The 18,971-nt window shown below is 34.3% G+C and overlaps 2 protein-coding genes across 2 annotated transcripts; both read right to left on the bottom strand.

Annotated features, from left to right (window-relative positions):
* Nucleotides 1–1,743: 1,743 nt before the first annotated feature.
* Nucleotides 1,744–2,995, bottom strand: LOC113755088 (metacaspase-9-like). The gene is made up of 2 exons (XM_027299159.1): nt 2,587–2,995; nt 1,744–2,478 (listed from the first exon to the last, which is right to left on the bottom strand). Exons 1-2 carry the CDS (start codon nt 2,914–2,916, stop codon nt 2,455–2,457), a joined length of 354 nt encoding a protein of 117 aa, XP_027154960.1. The 5' UTR covers nt 2,917–2,995; the 3' UTR covers nt 1,744–2,454.
* Nucleotides 1,880–2,449, bottom strand: LOC113755087 (metacaspase-9-like). Its single transcript, XM_027299158.1, has one exon. It carries the CDS (start codon nt 2,447–2,449, stop codon nt 1,880–1,882), a length of 570 nt encoding a protein of 189 aa, XP_027154959.1.
* Nucleotides 2,996–18,971: the final 15,976 nt, after the last annotated feature.

Here is an 18,971-nt window from a genome sequence, read left to right as displayed (position 1 = left end):
TTTTTTATTCATATGGACTGACTTTATTCGGTGCAAAAAAAAAAAAAAAAAATAGTCCCATGCATTATTAGCATGTGTTAGAGTACCAATTATATTTGTGTTTGTATTACTTTGCTGCATTTGTGAATTTTGTCTGTGGACACCAAACCCTTTAAGAATTACAACAATCTATATCGATTTATATTTTCTTTTTAAAAAAAATACCACAAGTATTGGTAGCTTTGAATGTTAGCAAAATTTTGTCTTCGTTATTCTTATGCCAAAAATAGCCAATATCAGAAACTTATATTCATTGCATTACAATTGTGGCAAAGGTTACCAAAACTAAACATCCACACCAAGGGTGATGTCCAATGCAAGAGGAACAAATTGAGGGAGGAAATGTAAAAAATTAAGGCAGGAAAAGAAAAGGCCTTGGCCATGTTCAAGGCTGTGGAGGCCTACCTCCTTGCAAATTCTGATGCCTACAACTAAATTATGCTACACTCAATTGCTATCCAATGGTTAACTCGTTATCACAGTATGAGTTGAGGGTGCTTTTTTATTAAATTTTCCGTGCTTTTTTTTATGGTTTGTTTTGATACATGAATGTACCATTACATTGTAAAATATTTTGTTTCGTTAAAATACACTATTTTATTCTTACTTGTCAATTCTCATCATGAAGAAAAAAACCTCTTTTGACTTGGATTAATTCAGAATCACAAGCTTTAATTGTGTCAAAAAAAAACCAGTAAGCATCCATCGGTTCTTGTTGAATTCTAATTTCAAGTAAACGATGAAATAACATGATTACGAATGCCATGAAATGTCAAATAGATCAGGTACTCGCGAAGGATCTTCTTGGCTGTCCATACTAGAATTGATGAAGAAAATCAACATTATTTTTTTAGGGAAGTTTCACAAACCTCTCCTGCGATTTTTGACAATTTCACCGAACTCCCTCAAGATTTTAAAAATTACACTTACCTCCCTTATCCACGTAAAATGACAATACTAACTTCAACATTTAAATAAAACTCTCTTGTTCGGCATGCATATACAAAGAATGAGATTTATAATTATTTTTTTTCCTTTTCTCTTCTTATTCCTTCATTTTATATTTTTGCTAAAGAAACCATAGAAAACTGTAAATGTCGACTCTAAATTTGAATTAGTGATTTTTTTTTTAACAAGGTTGAACGCCATCCAATTTTGATTTTTCAGTCCTTTTCTTAATCAAAAGGAACTCTAACTCAAAAAAAAATGGTCAAAATTTCTATCAAATTATGGGAATTCTAGTAATCTAAAAATTCACAAACTCTAAAGGCAATATGACGATACTTTCTTCTCCAATTTAGGAAGAATGTGTATTCCCTATAAAGCATCATTAAAAGCATTCTATCATAATGTAAAACTATTTTCATTGCTTATCAAACAATAACTATTGTATTGAAAATTGACATTCTTTCCTCACATTTGGGCTACCAATTACATTGAAAAATAATTAAACTTTATCAGTTAACTGTAATATGGGGTATTCATTTAAATTATTGAGCATGTCTAAGGTTTGATTACCAAAAATGTCAAATCAAGGGAGGTGGATGTAATTTTTGAAACCTCCTCAGTGGAATTATCAAAATCTCAGCAAATTATCCCCTTATTAGCATATTGTTAGTAACTTAAACGCTTATTGTTTGAGTAATAAGGATTTTTCCATAAATCGGTGTAACTAAGCATGAAAAGAAAAGGAGCGGAGCATAATTACTTCCAAAACAACAAAAATTTCTTGCCGGATTATAAAACAAAACAAGGAAGAAGTGGAACTGTGATAATAGTTTGGCTCTAATATTCTCCACGAGCAACTTATCACTGATGCCACCAGGTTAGTACAACACAGCTACATTAACAAGCGTGAAAAAACATTTGGAATATGCCGGAGGAAAGGTGCACTGGCATGCTGGTCAGAGCAATAGAGACATGGACGCTGCGATGTTAATTGAGCTCTAATAATCTCCACGAGCGACTTATAAGTAATGGGACCAGGTTGATACCTCAACGAGTAATAAAGTGCATCAGTAAACACACCATGAGGACGAATATCTTTCTGATCATCGATCGAGGCTTCATTGGACTGGCAGGCACTGATAAGAATGCCACCATCAACCATGAATGAATTCAACAGTTGAGGATTAAGTGGCCCTTGGAACATGATGCTGGCATTAGTTCCATAAATGTTTGTCAAGAGTGTGCGGATGTCTGAGCTGTTTATGTGACTCAAAGGTCTCAAATGCTGCACAATTGATGTCATGGGGATCATTTTGGCTTTGCCCCAGACCTCGTTGCAGGGCCTTGTGGGATAGCAAACATCTGGACGAAAGCCAGGTCCAACTTGTTCCTTTGACTGATCTATTAGCCCCCCACTGTTGCAGGAGTCCGCTATCATAACGAAATCAGCACCTTGTGGCATGTTATTTACCATATATCGAAAGTCGTCACCTGTTGACAGAAGTAATGTAGAATGTGAACAAGACACGGGCGTAAATTATATGAAACTGAGAAATCTGGGCTTTGGCATGGCTGTATTATATATATGTTTGAACTTACTGTATATGAGATTGAAATCAGAGGGGACAATTGTTTGCAGTAGGGGCCTTCCCAGATATCCTGAAAAGTTCCGTGGCCGCTAAAATAGAACAGTACAACATCACCGGCCATTGCCCGCTGAATCATCCGACAAAGGTGATACTTTATAACAGCACCTGTGGGCTTCAAAGGGGAGTTAGGCATATCAGTGAGAACTATCACATCATTGCGATGAAAACCAAACCTATTTATCAGCAGATCTTGCATTGCGTCCACATCATTATAGCAGCCTTTTAGCGCATCCTCAGTATTCAGGTAGCAACAACCAACTAAGAAAGCTAATTTGCCCATTAAATGATCACTGAAAAGTTTTTGAGTATAAATTTAACTATCAAAGAGATATAAACTTGAAATGATTCAAGGTGAATGATGCTGGACGGAGGCTTATTACTTGTCGGTATTTATGGATGCCTACACTATCAAATTTCAACAAAGTGCCACGGGATTCCAATTCCCATGTCTATTGTTGCTTTTCAACTTTATGGCCACTTGTTGTACCATCTCTGTAACTACTGTTTGTAGCACGATGTAAGGTGTGGTAACTGTTGCTTTATTGGCGAAGGAATAGGCAATTCTTAACCACTGGGGTTAGGCAATGGTCAGGGAGAGTTTTTAGAGTTGTTTCTATTATCAGATTTATTGGTAAAAAGGATGTGAAAAGGGTGGAAAGATATATATATATACACATGTAAATCTTATATACACTAACAGTATATACACTATCATCGATAGATTCATGACATGTATGCAAAAGTTGAATTTTAAATTCAAATTTTGTATAGTTGTCATTTATCCAACGCTGACAGTGTATACACTGTCAGTGTAGGAAAGATTAATCCTATATGAGTATATACATACATAATTCTTGAATGGATGATATGTGAGTATGTGATCCCACACTGTTCCACAATTACCTCAAAAGTTTATAAATTTGGCCAGTATAAATGTTCAGTTTTTAAAACTTGCCTTGAATATGCCTTACAATTTTTCTTCTTCATATTTTTAAAACTCTTTCCCCCAAATTAATAGAAAAATACCTTTCCAAAAAACTTCTCTAGCAGCCTTCAAATATATATTCCTAGAGAAACAAAACAATTACTTTTATCCATGGGTGAACCTCGTTATATGTGTGTGCGCACTCGCGCGTATGTATATATTGAGGCTGGGAATTTTCCCACTCAAATTTTAAATATTATCAATGTGGCTAGTAATATTATATTTTTATTCATTTGTCTCACATTTGCAACCCTTCAATTTTTAAAACCTTCCTTTACCGTTTACATTGTTGCCCAAAATTTTTCTCAGTATTCCTCCATTCCTTACTCCGCCCCTCAAACGAATAGAACTTTTACTTATATCCTATTTTAAAGTTTACAAATTCATCATGTAGATAGAGAAAATTTTAGGAAAAAAATTTGACTTAACATTGACAATTAAATATTATCTCGTTGGCATTCTTTAGTGACATCTATTAGTAATATACTAAAGTTCAACCCAAGGAGGCGTCCACATGTCTGCAGCAGCAGAATTTTTTTTTTTTTGGATTTTGTTTTCGGCCAAAAAAAAATGGCTCCCCGATTTCTGGTTATTTGGTTATTATGATTTAAAAGAACTCTATCATACCATGCCATCATAAGTCGTATCTTTCTAAGGAATAACGGTTGCAAACATTAACATCTTGATGAAAACGACCACCAAGCAGGAAAAGTCAAAACCCTATGCCAGTATAACTATAAAAATCAAATTATATAGATTTTATTTGTGCCTTTTTTCTGTGAATGTGTTCAATTTGATAGCTTTTTGTTGTGTTCAATTTGATAGGTTTCGACTTACGGTGCGTTTGATAAAACTAAAGTTTGAAAATTGAAGTCTAAAATCTGAAGTCTAAATCCATTAAATTATTGAATTGTTAAGTATTAAATCTAATATATTTGAATGTCTATCATATTCAGTAATAAGTGAATAACTTATCACTTAATCTTGGGATGGAGTAGGGGTGTAAATGAGACTAATCAATCCAAAAACCCTATGTTCAAGTTTGTTTGATTATTTTAATGAGTTCAAATTTTTGTTCAAACTTGACTTATTTATTTGCCAAATAGAATTTAAGTGAGTTTTTTTTTATCAAGTTTAAATGCTATCAAACATAAAATGTTGTTCATTTTTAACTTGACCAGTTAGCGAATCAAATTTGAATGAGCTTATCAATTTGAAGTCAATTCAAATATTGAGTATTTGATTAATCTTTCAGCCCTAGGATGGAGGGCGTATATAAAAATGTGAATTCATGTCTAAAATATGCTCATTATCCAAAACTACTTAAAAAAATTAAAACAAATCATATCCAATTCGGGATCTTCTTGTTAGGAACATGGCTTTATAATGCAAGTTGGAATTATTGATGACAAATTGATAAGATGATAGGGATAAAACTTCTTGATTTAGAGATCATTTGAGAAAGCAAGTGATTTTGTTGCGGATGGTAACTTTGTCTAATCGGTCTCATAGGCTGGAGGTAAGGTGTGGTCCCTCGCTATGTATATTTGATTTCTTATAATAAAAGTTGAGCTGGCATCCCACCCCCGTGCACGGGGTTTGCCACCAAAAAAAAAGAAGTGATTTTGGTGTTTTATACTAAGTGGATAGTGTTATTTCCATTAATAAATGAAAGTTTTACAATTTAGATAACTCAAATTAATGTTTGGGGAAAAACAAAAAAGAAAAATTTGAGAACCAAGTCAAGCAATCGAATCAGATCATTAGTTTGGCTAGTTTTTGACAATTTTGACTAGTTTTGATCAAATTGATTTTGTGCTACTAATTAATTTAAGAAGAAGGCCGGTTCACAAATGGACTAATAGGACCAACTAGTCCGGTCTAGTTCGAGTCTAACAATGCTGATTTTCTTTTCATGCATGAATTTGCTTATGTTTGACACTTCGAATCCAATGTTTGCATAGAAACAAACTTTATTTGCAGACAGAATTTCGGCTAACCAGTTTTAATAAAGGGGAATCTTGTATCATGTGAGCCACATTTATAAACTTTTGCAATTAACGCGTTGGAATTTCCTTTTTTGTTTTCCCATGGATGTAATCGAATGTTCATTGCCATATAAAAGAAGGAAAGGGCAGCCCCCCATTCTTGACTCTTATCACGCATTATGGTCTTCTACGGGGCCAATACACTAGCACGTTTCAAATGTGTTTGAATTACGAGATTATATATATATATATATATATATATATAATTTTGTTCAAAATTTAACCTCTCTTCCTTCCCTACACACTTTTCACCCCTAATTTAGAGATCCAAGATTCGAATCCTAAATATAACAGTGGAAGAATTCTAAGATTCCTCCTCTTACCATTGGACCAACCCTAGTGGTTCTAATAAAATTAGATTATATGATAAAATAAATAGTGAAAATACGATTAACAAAAGGTGAAGTACAATTAATAGTTTTCTTTTTTAAGGTGCAAATTTTCATCTTTTATTTAGATTCAAGTAGTCATTGACATGCTAAGTCTTTTCATATACAATAGCCTCAAGTAGCTTTTTGATACATAGAATTATTGTTCATTATTTGCTTTTCCTTCAAAATTACTATATGTCTAATTGGGACTACGATTGTCACAATGCCCACCCCATGCTTAGCATGGGATGTGACAGGGTGCCGAACCTGTACAATAATAAATACCTACTCGAGAAAAATACAGATTTTGTATATAGCGGTGAGTAGGGTCGAATCCACAGGGACTGGGGATAATTTGTTTCTTCTAGAGTCCAAAGTATGGGGGGTTTTGGATTAAATGCTAACTAAATAAATTAACTGCAGAAAATAATTAATTAAAAGAAATGATTGGGGAAAACTCTAGCCAAGGGTACACTTCAGAAATGGTTCAGGCATTGATCATTGATTCACAGATAATTCCACATTTATTAATAGATTAGTTATAGTTGTCATGCACGCGATAAACAACCAACCCTTCCTTAATTTCTCGATAGCTAAGGTACGACCGTTAGCTATTTCTCTAACCCAAAAACAACCCTAGGTACGACCGTAGGATTTAATTTCTAGATTCCATTAATAATTAGAAAGGCCCAATCCTAACTAACAAACACGCTACGAGGGTTTGTTTAAACTAGATCGTATGCTCCCCTGACATAAACCTAATTACGCCAGTTGCTACTAAGATAGAGATAACGAACAATTACGGATTCAATTATCCCTATTTAACAAAATAGCCTATGTGAATAATTAAATATTGCGCATCTATTCAATCACTCACACGAGTTATAGCAATTAAAAGCAGGAAACATATAAATACCAATAAATTAAGGAAGCAATTAAAATAAATTAGATCTCACAGTAATTGTTGAACCAAGTCTTCAGTTGTCCCCTTGACTAGAATTAAGAGGTTAGTCCTCCATTAATGGAGAACAACCATGCGAAAGAGCTAAGAAAAGAAAACTAAAACTATGCTAAAAACTGTCTCTGTAGCCTTTCTTACAATTGTCTTTTTATAGCCAAAAGGAAGATGACCCCAAGCTATCCATCCAGTGGTCCCCACAAATAAGGAACAAAAACAACTCTCAAAGCTTCCTACGTTTCTTTCCTTCCAAAGTCCAATGACTAATGCTTTTCTGTGGTCCCCGCCGCAGATTCCAAATCAAAGTACAAAAGGCAAGGCCTCTTGATGTCTCCTCCTCTTTTTCGTCTTTCATTGCTCTTAGGACTCTTAAGTACTCAAGACACTCCCAATTAGCAGAAGAAATGCAGTCCGCGTATATCACCATGTGGGCCAAGTCTGTGGCTTATTTGAAGTCTCAATTATCTCCAAAAGTCCCTCATTTTTTGTAGTTTTCTGCTTCAATCCCTGAAATTAGGTCCAATACCAAATATAAGTAAATATTAATAATTAAAACAATATTTGGCAAGGATAAAAAGGAAAATTAACAATAAAATTGCTAACAATTAACACCCTATCAATTCCCCCCACACCTAAATCATGCTTGCCCTCAAGCATAAGAACAACACTTGAACACCAAAATTTTGACAATGGCTATTGCTCTAACTATCATATTGCCAAGATACCCAGAAAAACATATATCAAGCATCACAGTTAAGATCCAAGAAAAACCACTCCGGTTAGCTTCTCAACCACCACCACCTTATTGTGAGGGTGGACAACTGTACGTCCCAGTGAAATTTATCAATTTTATTAATTTGCCAAACATTTGCACCCTTAAATTTTCTATAAAGTTCTCAAATTTCTTCCATTTTCGACATTACTCATGGAATACTAAAACTTTTACCTTTATCCTAATGAAAATTTGAAGAAATTACTACGGGAATAGGGAGAATGTAAAGAATTAAAAATAAACTTTCAAGTTAGTTCCAATAACAACTAAAATTGTCTTGTTTGTATTTGTTATTGACTTGCAATTACCATAATCTCTAAGTCTCAGCTCCACCATTGTCATGCACAATAGGGATAAGAATGTCATTAGTTCGTATGTTTGCTTGCATTCATCTTAATAATTTGTCATTATATGTTTATGCTTTCTATATATTTATTCTCATAATTCAAACACAATTAAAAACGTGCTCGCGTATTGGCATCGTAGAAGATTATAATGCATAATAGAGTCGAGAAAGCATGTCATTGTCTTAAAATATGCAAACGAATAAAGGCAACTTGTTGAGTTTTAAGCTTATTATAAAGGACAAATATTTAAGATTTAGCTGTTTCTTACCTGCATAAAAAAACACACCAAATAATTCAATTAATAAATATCGAAAGCATTGGTATCATTACTTTGTCAAACAATCACATGAAATGATTCCCCTTTATTTAAAGTTAAAACTGGTGAGCCGAAATTTTATCAGCAAATGAATTATGTTCCCATGCAAACTTTCAATTATGGGAATCATGCACCAGGGGAAGCCACTTTAAGTGGGCAAATTTCGAAAAATTGTAGGTTTGGCTAGTAAAAATTATAACTTTTGAGTTTTCTAGAACTCTCATTACCTGTTACATTGACCCCTAGCTAGAGAAATAAAACTTCTGCCTCTATTCTATTAGAACAGGTACAAAAAAAAAACTATCGGAATGGGGACAAATTTTAAAAAAAAATTATAAGTTAAATAGATAAAATTTTTGGTTAGTGAAAAACTCTTATTCCAAATGAATTTCTGAAAATTATTTTCTATTTCCATAAAGAACCTCATTTCTTGGTATCCAAATAGTACATGTGTTAGAAAAATGGAGGATCTATTCTCTTTTTTTTTTTTTTCCAAAAAATTATCTTGGAGATTGTGTAATGCTTACTCTCAAACTCTTCGTTTATACAGTAGTGATATTTTTTGTTTCTCTCTTTATCTTTGGATTCCTATCTAATGATCCCGGGCGTAATCCTATCAAAGAGATAGCCAAATTTTATTAAAGGTCTTACATTGATTTTATTTTGTAAAGATGAGGAACTCGATTAATAGGCCTAATATATAAGGGACTATACCCATCAAAACCCAAAGATAAGGGATTGAAATGATCATTTTCCTTTCTCAAAAATATGGACCTAGGCAAGTCTAGAATTGATGCTTGAGCCTTGATTCACGCTGGAAGAGCCAAGCCTGGGTCAAAAATATACAAAAGTGAGAAAACCTGTGTTTTCTCATGCTTTGCCTTATTCCGGGAACAAAGAACTTTTGCTTTCAACACGTTTTCCAATTGTAATATTCCACCCAAATCATGTCCACAGGATATCAGTCAAATCAACTAAAGATGGCTTAATTAGTATCATCACCCACAGGATAATGCTTGCCGTATTTAGTATCACCAAAGAGTCGATTAACCGCTTAATGACCCGTCCAAAAAGGGAGGAAAAAAAAAAAGATCAGAATACTGGAATTGGCTTGGCTTCCTTCCATTCGACAAATTTGGCGTCAACACTGGAATAGTAGTGGGAAACTGCAGTTTAACAACCTGAAGTTTGTTTTATCGGAAAGAAGAACAATAAATCTAACATCATGGGAGTGAGTTCATACTATGAGGTCATATTATGACCTCACCACTTCAGATATAAGCAAACATGCATGGGGCTGATGAGAGGAGTGTCTCACAATGGATCTGCTGTTCCACTTGCTATTACATTCATCGTCCCATCTTCTATTATATTACAATTTATCCTTCACGAGCATCATATTTTAATTCTTATTTTTTTTTCTTATGTTCCAACAATTGCTTATAGGATTAAAAAAATTACGACAACTGAAAAATAATATACAATAAAAAAAATACCAAAAATTTCATAAATATCCTATTTTCTAGTTATATTTAGTCTTTAGCCTATTATATTATAATTTTTTTTCCAAAAAATAGGAGCTTTTATTGATTCTGTTAGAAACTGCAAAATGCGTCCTCAGTCTATTGCAGCAAAACTCCTATCTACTCATGTCATCAATCCTATTACATTTTTTTAAAAACCTTGTTACTAGCTAATTATTAAATTTTAAGGAAGAAAAAAGACAATAGAGATAGAATATTCATGGAGAATACATAACGATGTAATAGGTAGGACATGGAGTGTGATGGTAAGTAGGACAGAAAAATCAATGCGGGTTATAGTTCACTGATCAAGGTTGACACCTCACAATCTAGGAGTCCAATTCTTATTATGTTGTGAGTTATTTTAACTGTGTATTAGTATTGCCCCACCAACTATGGTGATTGGCCACAATTTGAATCAGTTGTAATCTCTTTTATTGGTCTCACTGTTGTGGGGTTACATATGTAATTTTGATTAAAAAAATGCAAACATGCATGAGAAATAACTAGTAAGCGTTAAGTTTACGAGATAATTTCAAAAACCTACCATGAGATTTTGAAAATCTCACATATTTCCTCAGTGTAATGAGACTAGAATCAAGGGCAATGTTACAATTCATAGTTAAAACAAATTGTTTAAGCAAAATGCCAAAAAAAAAAGTCTAAACCAACGAAAGATGAAGTGAATTGTAGTGAATTGTGCATTACTTTCCACCTTTACCCTCTTATATGTGGCTTAGACAACGAAAGATATCTAGGGAATCAGTATTTGTGGAACGCTACCACATTGTGCGCTTGTAAACAACGCTACTACAATTTTGTGTGGCGCATCTCATGGACCATATTGTTGGTGTCTTTCATATACATTGACCTTGACCTATATATGAGAGGGTAAATGTAAGAATAGGATGCAAACTAGTTTTCTATTTTAATTATGTGACAATTACAATTATTTTAGAACGAACAAAACAAAAGGATAGCGTTTTCAATAGAACGGAGAGAATATTTTTTTTTATCGCAAAGATATAATTCCTATAATCTAATCTAGCGTAATCTAGGGGGAGGGAGAAGGGAGTTCAATGTAAGTAGAGACTCCATTAAAAATGATCAATTAAAAACGCCATATCTAATGGCAAGTTGGTGAGAGGTCGAGGGTACCTTAACCTCCTACATTACCAAGACTTAAGCCTTGTGTGGGGACCAGTGGCCAGAACGGAGAGAACATGATTTAACTTGAGGCTAGCAATGCTGCAGTGGCTTCAGTTCCATAAATGTGTTTGAAGTGTGTGCCAATGTCTGGACTCTTTATGCCCCTCAAAGATTCCAAATGTCGCACAATTGGTGCCATACGGCTAGCATGGGGAGGAAGGCTTGGTCGAACTTGCTCCTTTAACATTTCGATTAGACCACCACTGTTGCTGGAGTCGATGAGTTACTATAAAAATGCAATGAGCACCTTGTTGCATGTAATATACGAATCCATTTGCTGTCCAATTTCAATTTGCTATCCTTCAAAGTTCAAACCAATCCATTTGCTATCCAATTTCGACGAGACGCATTGATGCCCTTGTCTATGATTGGCTTTCAAATTTATCATGATTGGACAGCAACATTTTGAATCTATTCTATAAGAGTGCTGGTGGTATCAGTAAAACGCGACTCCAATGCTCAAAAATTGTAAATTTGGCTAGTAAAGTTTACATATCAATTTTGTTAATTTGTCTCACAATTGTACCGCTGAATTTTCGGAAATTCTCTTTATGTTTATGTTGCCCCCTTAACTTTGTCCAAATTTGCATTCTTTACACTTCCCCAATCCCCCAAGAGAAGTAAAACTATTAGTTCTAATCATATCAAAAGTTTACTTCTAATCATACGAACTTTGGGTTTTGCTGCTTAATTTTATGAAAAGTTCTTGACTACAAGTCCAGTGGTAAATCAATACTACCATTCGCTAGTGTGAGAAATGTTCACATGCACTCGAACTTCAACTTTTGAGACAGAAAGATCCCATTTGATCTTAAGAAACAATTAACAAACTTATCTTAGGCAAGTTGATCACTAAAAGGGATCTTTTGGACCGTAGAACAGAAGTAAAACAGTCATAAGAGCAATTAGCAGGTTTCTTTAGAGACCCTTAGGTAGACACAGAACACACTGAGATTCCCCAGATTAAGACTATAGGGTGATAGATTGCTAAAATTGGCTATTTTTTAAGAGGCAAAGGACAAATATATAATAGTTTTGGGGACATTTTGCAGTTAAACATAAAAGAATTGATTACAGTTCAGGACCTCTCTATTACTCACTACAAGAAATATATTTTTCAGTGACAAAAATTTATGTGACAACAAAAATCTTGTCACAGATAACCTAATTTAGTGACGACATTAGGTGTCATCACAGATGAGTACAGCACAAGCATAATCAGTGACAACATTGGAAGTTGTCATTCTCAACTCGTCACGAAATAGTTGGCGCGCATCTCATTTGATGCCGCGGGAAATGATTTTATGACAACTCAAGTAAAGTCGTCACAAACGCTCCCTCTACAGTGACAACATAACTTGTTGTCATTGAAAGTCTACCCGGTTCCAATTTTGTGACAACTTTTTGCATCACTGTATACTACAGTATTTTTATCAACTTTCACTAATTGTACTATGACACCCTAATTTTATTTTTTAGCCCCCAATTCTTTTATATTAGCAAAAGCACCGAAGATATGACACCCTAATTTTATAATTTAGCCCCTATTCATTATGTATTAACAAAATGCAAATGATATAATAACAAACTATTTTTAGATATTTGTAATTTTTGCTAAGTTGACATAATAGACATGTCTGAGCATAAAAATTTTTTCATGAATTGTTTATTATTACTTATAACAACCCCCAAAAATCAATAACTGAAATAATTTGAAAAAGTGTAATTGAATATAATTTGTAGTCTAATGTTAGCACTGTGAAAGATTAGTATAACGTGTAATACATCATAAGTAATAATTATTTTCATATGGAATGGGTATATACGAAATTAAAATTATTCAGTAAAATATCTGTCGTGCAATAAGATTGAGAGTTGTAACACATTTAACAGAATATTTGATTACATGTTTCTTTTAATTTATTATAAAAACTAAGTAATAGACAAAGAGTAGGATAAGCATGAGTAAGAAGTGCTATACTGTATATAAGCAATTCTATGCATGTTAAATTTTTGAAACATGTTTTATTGTGTAAGTTTTATTGTAAGGTAATTTCTTAAATAATTTGTATATTGAGTTGTCCAAACCCAAAAAGATGTATATAGACACAAACAAGCACACATATATATATATATACATGCACAAAAAAGAAACCAATATCAAATAATTTATTTGATATTTATAGATGAGATTAAGGAAAAAAAAAAGAGATTAAGTATGAAAAAAGAAACCTGAAAAAAAAATTTGACCAGGGAAAAAAAAAAGAAAAAAGATGTATGAAGCTAAAGGCGCGAATCCTGGAATCTCAAAGACGTGCTTAGATGCCAAAAAAAAAAGAGCGCTAGTCTGAAATCTGAAAGAGGCGCGAGGCGGGTGGCTGAAATCTCTACAAAACGACGTCGTTTTTGGTTGTTCACAGACAAACAAAAGTCTCGCCGCTTCTCTCTTCCAACACTTAGACAAATTTCATTTTCAGTCTTTCCTTCCTATGGTGAACACCGAAAAACTCTGGACCTCAAACACCTTCTGCTTCCGCAAAATGCTCCTCTAAAGCACCATTGACGAGTGCCAATCTTCAGGTCAAGCTCGCCGAAGAAGCGAAGTCAGAACACTTCCAAGCTCCCTCCTCGTTCCGCGACTTCAGCTTAGACTTTTCTCCGACCCCCTCTTCAGCTAATTGTGCGGTATGTGTTTTTTTTTTGCTTTCAAAAGCTGCTCAGCCTTCTATTGTAAAGACTAATTTATGAACTAGATTGTTAATTAGCAGTGGGGAAGGTAATACTCTTGGCCAAATCGCATCCGAAACACTTGCGATCTGGAGTATGAACAGTGTTAGGGCGTTGTGAGTTAAATTTTCTTCTAGACCTTGTGTATTATGTTGTGGAAGTAAAGCTAGCTTATGGCTTACTGTTGACCCACATTTGACATATATGACATATGATATATCTACATGGGCATTTTAGGAGGCGTGGGGTTTTGGGAGGCTGGCAAGGGGTTTGAAGTGCGCAAATCAAAGGGAGGGCTTTATAACTATATCTGGAACTTTATTAACTTAACCAGATCGAGAAAGGAGTTTGTAGCACTTATCTAATAAATTACATGGTTATGATACTTAAGAAGACATGCTTAATATACAAAGTTATTTTATCTAAGGGTTTGGAGCTGAAATTGTAGATATATCTTAAATTTTAGTCATGAAGAATCATGTGGTTAGTTGAGATTGAATGATACATTTTAGAAAGGCACTCTTATCATCTGCAATTGAGTTGGATATTTGAGCTATCTGCTTCGCTTGAGAGCAGATTACTGTTCTTGTTCCTCATGTTATCGGCTTCAATACCATCTATGAGAGTCAAGGAACTTCATCAATGATAAGAATATAATGCCTTAATTTTCCTCCTTACTAGAGTTAAATGCAACAACATTTTAAGTGAACATAACTTTTCAAGGCCATGGTAATTAGACCTCTGGAGAGGTCACAAGTATTAAGGAACTACTCTTTTGCTCGCTGCTGCAAGAACCAAATTTATGAGCTTGATATCCATCTCGTAAGCTAATTCCTCTATGTATAAGCTCATATTATCATGCATGTCATGCTTTCCATCTTGTATTACACAAATTTGGAAGCAAAGCTAGAAGCAACATTGGTGCCTGATCTCCATTTTGTTTTTTAGATGTATATGAGCGGCTTGTCCAGGATGGTAAGAAAGCTGGTTTCTTTCAGTTGCTGGCTACGCAAACTGTCAGTGCTGTATGGCATGTAAGTATGAGCTATAGTTTTTTTCTTTCATTTCCTTTCTTTTGAGAAGACATGGTTTCATTAGTTTAGTATTATATTTCTGATCATATATCACTATCGGAATTGGTAGTAGTTGTATTCATGGAAGTTAAACATTTATGTTCCTAACAGGTGCATGGGTCCTTATTGTAAAATATATATTAATTAGCTAAATACAGGTTGTCTTCTTGGTTTCTTAAAATCAGCTAATTATAGTTTCTTTTAAGCTAAAAGCATCTGAGTAACAGAATCGATTTTATGCAGAAAGGCTATTTATGAGGAGCAGTCTTCTAGTTAGTTTTGAATCGATTTGTATTAGCAATTAGTAATTCCATCATTTCTTCAAGATACATACCTGACACGGAGGATGATTGTTGAGACTCTTGCTGTTGAAAATCCATTGGCCCCGTCGCATAATTAAAATTGGAATTATCCCACCATCCTTGATCATACCCGTTTGAATAAGGGTCATACTGCGTTTGATATTGGGGTGGAAAATCTCCAAAAGTATCAATTGGAGCGCTTAGATTATCTTGAAATGCGGGGCATGTGTCAGTTGAATAACCTGAATCAAAATAAGTTCCACAATTTGCAACAGCCCATTGATCATTAGGGAAAACATGAGTCTCATAACCCCATTCAGAAACAAAGTCCAGTCTATCATCAAAATATGGAATGTTAGCAGCCATAAAAAATAATAAAAAAAAAGAAAAAATAAGAGAAAAATAAATTTAAAAAAAAATGAAAACAAGATAAACTCAAAAAGAAACAAATTAATCAGGCACCAGTCCCCGGCAACGGCGCCAAAATCTGACAGGTGCCGAACCTGTGCAATAATAAGTACCTACTCGAGAAAAATACAGATTTTGTATATAGCGGTGAGTAGGGTCGAATCCACAGGGACTGGGGATAATTCGTTTCTTCTAGAGTCCAAGGTATGGGGGGTTTTGGATTAAATGCTAACTAAATAAATTAAATGCAGGAAAATAAATAAAAGAAATAATTATTGGAGAAACTCTAGCCAAGGGTACACTTCAGAAATGGTTCAGGCACTGATCATTGATTCACAGATAATTCCACATTTATTAATAGATTAGTTATAGTTGTCATGCACGCGATAAACAACCAACCCTTCCTTAATTTCTCGATAGCTAAGGTACGACCGTTAACTATTTCTCTAACCCAAAAACAACCCTAGGTACGACCGTAGGATTTAATTTCTAGATTGCATTAATAATTAGAAAGGCCCAATCCAAACTAACAAACACGCTACGAGGGTTTGTTTAAGTTAGATCGTATGTTCCCCTGTCATAAACCCAATTACGCCAGTTGCTACTGAGATAGGGATAACGAACAATTACGGATTCAATTACCCCTATTTAGCAAAATAGCCTATATGAATAATTAAATATTGCGCATCTATTCAATCACTCACACGAGCTATAGCAATTAAAAGCATGAAACATATAAATACCAATAAATTAAGGAAGCAATTAAAATAAATTAGATCTCACAGTAATTGTTGAACCAAATCTTTAGTTGTCCTCTTGACTAGCAGTAGGAGGTTAGTCCTCCATTAATGGAGAACAACCATGCGAAAGAGCTAAGAAAAGAAAACTAAAACTATGCTAAAAGCCTAAACTAAAACTATTGATTTTCTAACCTCTCGTACGTTTCTCCCTTTTTAAAGCCAAAAGGAAGTCTAATGCTATCTCTAGTGGTCCCCACACCAAATTCAAAGTCCAATTCCATTTCACAAGCTTTGTACGTTTCTTTTCCTAGAGTCCAAATGACTCATGCTTCTTATCCGTGGTCCCCGCACCAATGAGAGTCAAAGTGCAAGAAGAAAGCCTTGCCAAATTCCTTGTATTACGCTTTCTCTTGGTAGGACTCTTAGTCAGCAAAAGAAAAAGGGAAATGAACGTCCGACTCTTCTCAGCAATGTGGGCCAGGTCTGTGGAGTATTTAGAAGTCTCTATTTTCTCCAGAAAATATCTCATTTTTTGTAGTTTTCTGCTCCATTCCCTGAAATTAAGTCCAGATACCAAATATAAGTAAATATTAATAATTAAAACAATATTTGGCAAGGATAAAGGGGAAAATTAACAATAAAATAACCAACAATTAACACCCTATCACTGATCTCCATTTTGTTTTTTAGATGTATATGAGCAGCTTGTCCAGGATGGTAAGAAAGCTGGTTTCTTTCAGTTGCTGGCTACGCAAACTGTCAGTGCTGTATGGCATGTAAGTATGAGCTATAGTTTTTTTCTTTCATTTCCTTTCTTTTGAGAAGACATGGTTTCATTAGTTTAGTATTATATTTCTGATCATATATCACTATCGGAATTGGTAGTAGTTGTATTCATGGAAGTTAAACATTTATGTTCCTAACAGGTGCATGGGTCCTTATTGTAAAATATATATTAATTAGCTAAATACAGGTTGTCTTCTTGGTTTCTTAAAATCAGCTAATTATAGTTTCTTTTAAGCTAAAAGCATCTGAGTAACAGAATCGATTTTATGCAGAAAGGCTATTTATGAGGAGCAGTCTTCTAGTTAGTTTTGAATCGATTTGTATTAGCAATTAGTAATTCCATCATTTCTTCAAGATACATACCTGACACGGAGGATGATTGTTGAGACTCTTGCTGTTGAAAATCCATTGGCCCCGTCGCATAATTAAAATTGGAATTATCCCACCATCCTTGATCATACCCGTTTGAATAAGGGTCATACTGCGTTTGATATTGGGGTGGAAAATCTCCAAAAGTATCAATTGGAGCGCTTAGATTATCTTGAAATGCGGGGCATGTGTCAGTTGAATAACCTGAATCAAAATAAGTTCCACAATTTGCAACAGCCCATTGATCATTAGGGAAAACATGAGTCTCATAACCCCATTCAGAAACAAAGTCCAGTCTATCATCAAAATATGGAATGTTAGCAGCCATAAAAAATAATAAAAAAAAAGAAAAAATAAGAGAAAAATAAATTTAAAAAAAAATGAAAACAAGATAAACTCAAAAAGAAACAAATTAATCAGGCACCAGTCCCCGGCAACGGCGCCAAAATCTGACAGGTGCCGAACCTGTGCAATAATAAGTACCTACTCGAGAAAAATACAGATTTTGTATATAGCGGTGAGTAGGGTCGAATCCACAGGGACTGGGGATAATTCGTTTCTTCTAGAGTCCAAGGTATGGGGGGTTTTGGATTAAATGCTAACTAAATAAATTAAATGCAGGAAAATAAATAAAAGAAATAATTATTGGAGAAACTCTAGCCAAGGGTACACTTCAGAAATGGTTCAGGCACTGATCATTGATTCACAGATAATTCCACATTTATTAATAGATTAGTTATAGTTGTCATGCACGCGATAAACAACCAACCCTTCCTTAATTTCTCGATAGCTAAGGTACGACCGTTAACTATTTCTCTAACCCAAAAACAACCCTAGGTACGACCGTAGGATTTAATTTCTAGATTGCATTAATAATTAGAAAGGCCCAATCCAAACTAACAAACACGCTACGAGGGTTTGTTTAAGTTAGATCGTATGTTCCCCTGTCATAAACCCAATTACGCCAGTTGCTACTGAGATAGGGATAACGAACAATTACGGATTCAATTACCCCTATTTAGCAAAATAGCCTATATGAATAATTAAATATTGCGCATCTATTCAATCACTCACACGAGCTATAGCAATTAAAAGCATGAAACATATAAATACCAATAAATTAAGGAAGCAATTAAAATAAATTAGATCTCACAGTAATTGTTGAACCAAATCTTTAGTTGTCCTCTTGACTAGCAGTAGGAGGTTAGTCCTCCATTAATGGAGAACAACCATGCGAAAGAGCTAAGAAAAGAAAACTAAAACTATGCTAAAAGCCTAAACTAAAACTATTGATTTTCTAACCTCTCGTACGTTTCTCCCTTTTTAAAGCCAAAAGGAAGTCTAATGCTATCTCTAGTGGTCCCCACACCAAATTCAAAGTCCAATTCCATTTCACAAGCT

This window comes from Coffea eugenioides, unplaced genomic scaffold (genome assembly GCF_003713205.1).
Source record: "Coffea eugenioides isolate CCC68of unplaced genomic scaffold, Ceug_1.0 ScVebR1_1183;HRSCAF=1997, whole genome shotgun sequence".
NCBI classification, from domain to species: Eukaryota; Viridiplantae; Streptophyta; class Magnoliopsida; order Gentianales; family Rubiaceae; genus Coffea; species Coffea eugenioides.
Note: the sequence above shows the minus strand (reverse complement) of the source record. Positions and strands in the feature narration are given on the sequence as shown.